The sequence below is a fragment of the Triticum dicoccoides genome, chromosome 3B (assembly GCF_002162155.2).
Source record: "Triticum dicoccoides isolate Atlit2015 ecotype Zavitan chromosome 3B, WEW_v2.0, whole genome shotgun sequence".
In the NCBI taxonomy this organism is placed as follows: domain Eukaryota; kingdom Viridiplantae; phylum Streptophyta; class Magnoliopsida; order Poales; family Poaceae; genus Triticum; species Triticum dicoccoides.
Window position 1 is genome coordinate 537702719 of NC_041385.1, and position 8732 is coordinate 537711450.

At 50.4% G+C, this 8732-nt stretch overlaps 1 protein-coding gene across 1 annotated transcript; it reads left to right on the top strand.

Moving 5' to 3' along the window:
* Window positions 1-1266: 1266 nt before the first annotated feature.
* LOC119279628 lies at window positions 1267-2494 on the top strand. Its single transcript, XM_037560809.1, has 2 exons — window positions 1267-1851; window positions 2165-2494. The coding sequence occupies exons 1-2, from the start codon at window positions 1267-1269 to the stop codon at window positions 2492-2494; spliced, it is 915 nt and encodes a 304-aa protein (XP_037416706.1).
* Window positions 2495-8732: the final 6238 nt, after the last annotated feature.

Below are 8732 nucleotides of genomic sequence, written 5' to 3' on the forward strand. Positions count from 1 at the left end.
GATGGTTTGGGAAATTCATGTGGTGCAGCCTATCTTCTGAGTTGAGATACTGCAATGATAAATATATAGAGTGAATGTCAAGGATATTGAAGGGCTTAAGACCCTTGTGTGTTGGCTGGGAGTTTTCAAGTGTGTTAGCACTTGGCTAAGTATCTGTAATGAGAAACAGTGGATTACAAGAAAAGAACAATACATCTTGCATAGTTCCTGCCATGCCCTCTCGGTTGCCTGCAGAAAAGGATATGTAAGCACACAAGAAACAGAAACTGACTATGGAAATCTATGCCTCACAAGTATGAAACAATAGAGGACCTACAGTTAGCATCATGTAGTTCATCATTTTTGGAACTTATCTATAGAAATAAATTTGCTTGATTTTTTTTGTTATTGTGTTATGACCGGCGTCACTTATAGCCGGAGGAGGCCCAATGGGCCCAAGTTATTTTATTTTTAGCAGCAAGGTTACATAAACAGTTGTAAGACTCCCGTTTGGAATTAAGCAATAAGACATAATCTATTGCCCGGCTCCCAGAGGAGCCGGAACCCTAACCTAGCTGCCGCCTCTCCCATCGCCGCCGCCTTCCCCTCCGTGCGAGACGGCGCCCACACGCCGGCCGCCGCGGTCACGAGCTCCTCCACCTTCCTCCTTCCCCTACAATCTCCCGCCAAGACCCGGTAGAGCCCTAGCTCCTACCAATTTGGTATCAGGTAGCTCGGTTGCGATCATGTCTTCGCCGCTGCCGACCTCCACCAACACCCTGCTAGTCGCCCCGAACAGCACCCCTCCACCGCTGGTGCCGGTTACCTCCGCCGTCCCGGTTGCCGCTGTCTTCACCCCGGAGGAAGTCACCGGCGCACTCCGCGATCTCGCCACCGCGGTCCAGGGCATCCCCTCTACCTGGCCGGCCCCTACGGGCTGCCGCAGCGCCACCAACCGCCGCCACCGGGCCGCTGCTCCTGCCATGGCAGCCGCTCCACCTGGCGTCCTCCGCCGCGATCGCCGGGCCGCTACAGCCCCAGCAACAGCTGCCGCCGGCCCCCACCACCACCCCGCCCTGGTTGCCATGGCCGGCGCAGGCCCTGGAAGGCCCCACTACGCCCGTCGCCCCGCTGCAGCAGCAGCAGCTCCAGGCGCCACCGCCGACCAGCTCCAGGCCGGCTACGACCGCGCCGACTAGAGTCCCGATCCACCAAGTCAGGTTTCCGCCCTCGCTATCACCCCTACCGGCCTGGTTGTCCGGGTCGTCGCCGCAGCCGGTCTACACGATGACCTCGGAACCCACCCTACTGTACGGCAGGTCCTCCAGCGCCGCCGGCCACTACGCTGGCCTTGACGAGCAGCCATTCCATGGTGGGGCCCCTGTGTCCACCGAACCGGCGCCGCCCCCCTCGCTGCTCCGTACCGACGCGCCGTACTCCCACGGCGGTCATACTCATACACCGCCGCGTTTCGCCAAGCTCGACTTCGCCACTTACGACGGCACCGAGGATCCCCTCAACTGGCTGAATCAATGTGAGCAGTTTTTCTGGGGGCAACGTACACTAGCGTCGGACCGCACCTGGCTCGCCTCATATCACCTTCGGGGCGCCGCACAGACATGGTATTACGCCCTCGAGCAGGACAAGGGCGGCATGCCCCCATGGGAGCGATTTCGCGAGCTCTACCTCCTTCGCTTCGGGCCGCCAATGCACGGGAGCCGGCTGGCGGAGCTAGGCCGCCTCCCCTTCACCTTCACGGTGCAGGACTTCGCTGATCGCTTCCAGGCCTTGGCGTGCCACGCGCCCGGCGTGACGGATCATCAGCGGGCCGTGCTCTTCGTCGGCGGTCTACCGGATCATATCCATGTGGACGTGGTGCTTCAGGGACCCTAGGACCTCCAGACGGCGATGTACTACGCCCACGCCTTCGAGCGTCGCACGCAGGCCCTGCAGCAGGCGGCACCGTCTCGGTGGGGGCCGCCAGCCAGCCAGGCCGCCCCTGGCACCACCTGTGCCGGGCCTCCCACCTTCGGCCGCTCCAATGACTACCATTCCGGTCACGACGCGACCCTTCCGCCGGCTTACCCTGACCGAGCAGCTCGAGCGCTGCTGCCAGGGGGTTTGCTATAACTGCGATGAACCCTACATGTCAGGCCATGTATGCCCGCGAGTCTTCTACTTGGAGGCAGTTGACTACGTCGAGGAGGATACGGCCGCCGAGGGGCTCGGCGACTTGTCCGCCCCAGTTGCTACGGAGGTCGCACCGATGGCCGCTCTGGCAACGACTCTGGTGGTCTCCTTCCATGCACTCGCGGGCATCCGAGACGAGCGGACTATGCTCTTGCCGGTGATGATCTACGGCGAGCGCCTGGTGGCCCTCCTGGATACGGGCTCCACGCATAACTTCCTGCCCGAGGCGATCATGCACCGCTTAGCGCTACAGCCGACGGGAGGGGAGCAACTCCGGGTCACCGTGGCTAACGGCGACCAACTCTGCTGCCACGGGTTGGCGTGAAACGTGCCCATCATCATCGGCGATGAGCACTTCACCATCACATGCGCCGGCATCGACTTGGGCTGCTTCGACTTCATCCTCGGCGTCGACTTCTTGCGGACCCTCGGAACCATCCTATGGGACTTCGACGCCCTGACAATGACCTTCTGGCGCCAGGGGTACCGCGTCTAGTGGGAGGGCGTGGGTGGCGCCTCACCGGCAGCGCCGCAGATGCAGCTGGCCGCGACTGCTGCAGGGCCCGAGCACCCTTTGTTGGATCATCTTCTACAGCAGCACCGCAACCTCTTCGACGAGCCTCAGGGTCTTCCGCCAGCCCGGGTGTATGATCACCGCATTCATCTCCTGCCAGGCACGGCACCGGTGGCGGTGCGCCCCTACCGCTACCCCCAGCTGCAGAAGGATGAGCTGGAGCGGCAGTGCGCGCTCATGCTCGCCTTGGGCATCATCCGAATCTCTACTTCGCCGTTTTCAGCGCCGGTCCTCCTCGCCCGTAAGTCGGACGACACATGGCACTTCTGCATCGGCTACCATGCCCTTAACGCCCAGACGCTCAAGGACAAATTTCCTATTCCGGTCATCGACGAGCTCCTGGACGAGCTACATGGGGCGCGCTTCTTCACCAAGCTCGACCTCCATTCGGGCTACCACCAGGTGCGGATGCACCCAGACGATGTCGCAAAAACAGCATTTTGGACTCATCACGGCCACTTCGAGTTCTTGGTGATGCTTTTTGGCCTCTCCAATGCCCCGGCGTCCTTCCTGGCCTTCATGAACGACATCCTCCGCCCCTACTTGCGTCGGTTTGTGCTTGTTTTCTTTGATGACATTCTTATCTACAACGCCTCATGGGCGGAGCACCTTCAGCACATCGCCATCGTCTTCAACGAGCTTCGAGCTCACCATCTTCATCATAAGCGCTCGAAGTGCTCGTTCGGCACGCCTTCAGTCGCCTACCTTGTGTTGGGGAATGTAGCAGAAATTCAAACTTTTCCTACGTGTCACCAAGATCTATCTATGGAGAAACCAGCAACGAGGGGAAGGAGAGTGCATCTACATACCCTTGTAGATCGCTAAGCGGAAGCGTTCAAGAGAACGGGGTTGAAGGAGTCGTACTCGTTGTGATCCAAATCACCGGAGATCCTACTGCCGAACGGACGGCACCTCCGCGTTCAACACACGTACAGCCCGGTGACGTCTCCCATGCCTTGATCCAGCAAGGAGAGAGGGAGAGGTTGAGGAAGACTCCATCCAGCAGCAGCACAATGGCGTGGTGGTGGTGGAGGAGCGTGGCAATCCTGTAGGGCTTCGCCAAGCACCTGCGGGAGAGGAGGAGGTGTCACGGGAGGGAGGGAGGCGCCAGGGACTCAGGTGTGGCTGCCCTCCCTCCCCTCCACTATATATAGGGGCAAGGGAGAGGGGGGGCGCAGCCTTGGCCCTTCCTCCAAGGAAGGGTGCGGCCAGGGAGGAGTCCATCCTCCCTAAGGCACCTAGGAGGTGCCTTCCCCTTTTAGGACTCTCCCTTTCCCTTATCTCTTGGCGCATGGGCCTCTTGAGGGGGGCGCACCAGCCCACCTGGGGCTGGTCCCCTCCAACACTTGGCCCATGCAGCCCTCCGAGGATGGTGGCCCCACTTGGTGGACCCCCGGGACCCTCCCGGTGGTCCCGGTACATTACCGATAAAACCCGAAACTTTTCCGGTGACCAAAACAGGACTTCCCATATATAATTCTTTACCTCCGGACCATTCCGGAACTCCTCGTGACGTCCGAGATCTCATCCGGGACTCCGAACAACATTCGGTAACCACATACAAACTTCCTTTATAACCCTAGCGTCATCGAACCTTAAGTGTGTAGACCCTACGGGTTCGGGAATCATGCAGACATGACCGAGACGTTCTCCGGTCAATAACCAACAGCGGGATATGGATACCCATGTTGGCTCCCACATGTTCCATGATGATCTCATCGGATGAACCACGATGTCAAGGATTCAATCAATCCCGTATACAATTCCCTTTGTCTAGCGGTATTGTACTTGCCCGAGATTCGATCGTCGGTATCCCGATACCTTGTTCAATCTCGTTACCGGCAAGTCTCTTTACTCGTTCCGTAACACATCATCCTGTGATCAACCCCTTGGTCACATTGTGCACATTATGATGATGTCCTACCGAGTGGGCCCAAAGATACCTCTCCGTTTACACGAAGTGACAAATCCCAGTCTCGATTCGTGCCAACCCAACAGACACTTTCGGAGATACCTGTAGTGCACCTTTATAGCCACCCAGTTATGTTGTGACGTTTGGTACACCCAAAGCATTCCTACGGTATCCGGGAGTTGCACAATCTCATGGTCTAAGGAAAAGATACTTGACATTAGAAAAGCTTGAGCATACGAACTACGATCTTTGTGATAGGCTTAGGATTGGGTCTTGTCCATCACATCATTCTCCTAATGATGTGATCCCGTTATCAAGGACATCCAATGTCCATGGTCAGGAAACTGTAACCATCTGTTGATCAACGAGCTAGTCAACTAGAGGCTTACTAGGGACATGGTGTTGTCTATGTACCCACACATGTATCTGAGTTTCCTATCAATACAATTATAGCATGGATAATAAATGATTATCATGAACAAGGAAATATAATAATAATAACCAATTTATTATTGCCTCTAGGGCATATTTCCAACAGTCTCCCACTTGCACTAGAGTCAATAATCTAGTTCATATCGCCATGTGATTAACACTCACAGGTCACATCGTCATGTGACCAACATCCAAAGAGTTTACTAGTGTCGCTAAAATAGTTCACATCATCATGTGATTAAGACTCAATGAGTTCTGGGGTTTGATCATGTTTTGCTTGTGAGAGAGCTTTTAGTCAACGGGTCTGCAATATTCAGATCCCTATGTATTTCGCAAAACTTTATGTCATCTCGTAGATGCTGCTACCACGTTCCACTTGGAGCTATTCTGATTGTTGCTCCATTATACGTATCTAGTATCTCTACTTAGAGCTATCCGGATAGGTGTTAAGCTTGCATCGACGCAACTCTTTACTTCGAACTCTTTATCACCTCCATAACCGAGAAACATATCCTTATTCCTCTAAGGATAATTTTGACCGCTATCTGGTGATCCACTCCTTGATCACCTTTGTACCCTCTTGCCAGATATGTAGCAAGGCACACATCAGGTGCGGTACACAGCATATCATACTGTAGAGCCTATGTCTAAGGCATAGGGGACGACCTTCGTCCTTTCTCTCTTTTCTGCCGTGGTCGAGCTTTAACTCTTAACTTCATACCTTACAACTCAGGCAAGAACTCCTTCTTTGACTGATCCATCTTGAACACCTTCAAGATTATGTCAAGGTATGTGCTCATTTGAAAGTATTATTAAACATTTTGATCTATCTTATAGATCTTGATGCTTATTGTTCAAGTAGCCTAATCCAGGTTTTCCATTGAAAAACACTTTTCAAACAACCCTATATGCTTTCCAGAAATTCTACATCATTTCTGACCAACAATATGTCAACAACATATACTCATCAGAAATTCTATAGTGCTCCCACTCACTTCTTTGGAAATACAAGTTTCTCATAAACCTTGTATAGACCCAAAATCCTTGATCATCTCATCAAAGCGTACATTCCAACTCCGAGATGCTTACTCCAGTCCTTAGAAGGATTGCTGGAGCTTTGCATACTTGTTAGCGTCTTTCAGGATTGTCAAAAAACCTTCTGGTTGTATCACATACAACCTTTCCTCAAGAAAACTGTCAAGGAAACAATGTTTTGACATCCTATATGCAAGATTTCATAAATAATGCAGTAACTGCTAATCCAATTCCAACAGACTCTTAGCATCTCTACGAGTGAGAAAGCCTCACCGTAGTCAACTCCTTGAACTTGTCAGAAAATATCTTTAACGACAAGTCGAGCTTTCTTAATGGTGATACTTACCATCATTGTTTGTCTTCCTTTTAAAATCCATCTTTACCCAACGTCCTTACGACCATCAAGTATTTCTTCCAAAGTCATGGATCCTCTCTCGGATGTTATGGCCTCGAGCCATTCGTCAGAATCCGGGCCCACCATCGCTTCTCCATAGCTCGTAGGTTCATCATTGTCTAGCAACATGACCTCTAAGACAGGATCATGTACCACTCTGAAGCAGTGTCCTTGTCAACCTACGAGGTCCGGTAGTGACTTGATCTGAAGCATCATGATCACTATCATCAACTTCCACTTCAATTGGTGTAGGTACCACATGAACAACTTCCTGTGCCCTGCTACACACTGGTTGAAGTGATGGTTCAATAACCTCATTAAGTCTCCACCATCCTCCCACTCAATTCTTTCAAGAGAAACTTTTCCTCGAGAAAGGACCCGTTTCTAGAAACAATTACTTTTGCTTCCGGATCTGAGATAGGAGGTATACCCAACTGTTTTGGGTGTCCTATGAAGATGTATTTATCCGTTTTGGGTTCGAGCTTATCACGATGAATTTTTTTTCACATAAGCGTCGCAGCCCCAAACTTTTAAGAAACGACAACTTAGGTTTCTCCAAACCATAGTTCAAACAGTGTCGTCTCAATGGAATTATGTGGTGCCCTATTAAAGTGAGTGCGGTTGTCTCTAATGCCTAACCCATGAACGATAGTGGTAATTCAATAAGAGACATCATGGTACGCACCATATCTAATAGGGTGCAACTATGATGTTCGGACACACCATCACACTATGGTGTTCCAGGCGGTATTTATTGTGAAACAATTTCCACAATGTCTTAATTGCGTGCCAAAGCTCGTAACTCAGATACTCATCTCTATGATCATATCATAGACATTTTATCCTCTTGTCATGATGATCTTTAACTTCACTCTGAAATTACTTGAACCATTCAATAATTCAGATTTGTGTTTCATCAAGTAAATATACTCAACATCTACTCGAATCATCTGTGAAGTAAGAACATAACGATATTCATTGCATGCCTCAACACTCATTGGACTGCACACATCAAAATGTGTTACTTCCAACAAGTTGCTATCTTGTTCCATCTTACTGAAAACGAGGCTTTTCAGTCATCTTGCCCATGTGGTATGATTTGCATATCTCAAGTGATTCAAAATCAAGTGAGTCCAAACGATCCATCTGCATGGAGTTTCTTCATGCGTATACACCAATAGAAATGGTCCGCATGTCTCAAACTTTTCAAAAACGAGTGAGTCCAAAGATCCATCAACATGGAGCTTCTTCATGCGTTTTACACCAATATGACTTACATGGCAGTGCCACAAGTAAGTGGTACTATCATTACTATCTTATATCTTTTGGCATGAAAATGTTATTACTACGCTCGAGATTCAATAAACCGTTCCTTTAGGTGCAAGACCATTGAAGGTATTATTCAAATAAATAGAGTAACCATTATTCTCCTTAAATGAATAACCGTATTGCGATAGACATAATCCAATCATGTCTATGCTCAACGCAAACACCAAATGACAATTATTCTTGTTTAACACTAATCTTGATGGTAGAGGGAGCGTGCGATGTTTGATCACATCAAACTTGGAAACACTTCCAACACATATCGTCAGCTCACCTTTAGCTAGTCTCCGTTTATTCCCTAGCTCTTTTATTTCGAGTTACTAACACTTAGCAACCGAACCGGTATCTTAATACCCTGGTGCTACTAGGAGTACTAGTAAAGTACACATTAACATAATGTATATCCAATATAATTCTATCGACCTTGCCTACCTTCTTATCTACCAAGTATCCAGGGTGGTTCTGCTTCAGTGTTCGTTCCTCTCATTACAGAAGCACTTAGTCTCGGGTTTGGGTTCAACCCTGGGTTTCTTCACTGGAGCAGCAACTGATTTGCCGTTTCATGAAGTACCCCTTCTTGCCCTTGCCCTTCTTGAAACTAGTGGTTTCACTAACCACCAACAATTGATGCTCCTTCTTGATTTCTACATTCGCGGTGTCGAACATTGCGAATAGCTCAAGGATCATCATATCTATCCCTGATATGTTATAGTTCATCACGAAGCTTCTAGCAGCTTGGTGGCAATGACTTTGGAGAAACATCACTATCTCATCAGGAAGATCAACTCCCACTCGATTCAAGTGATTGTTGCACTCAGACAATCTGAGCACAAGATCAACGATTGAGCATTTCTCCCTTAGTTTGCAGGCTAAGAAAATTGTCGGAGGTC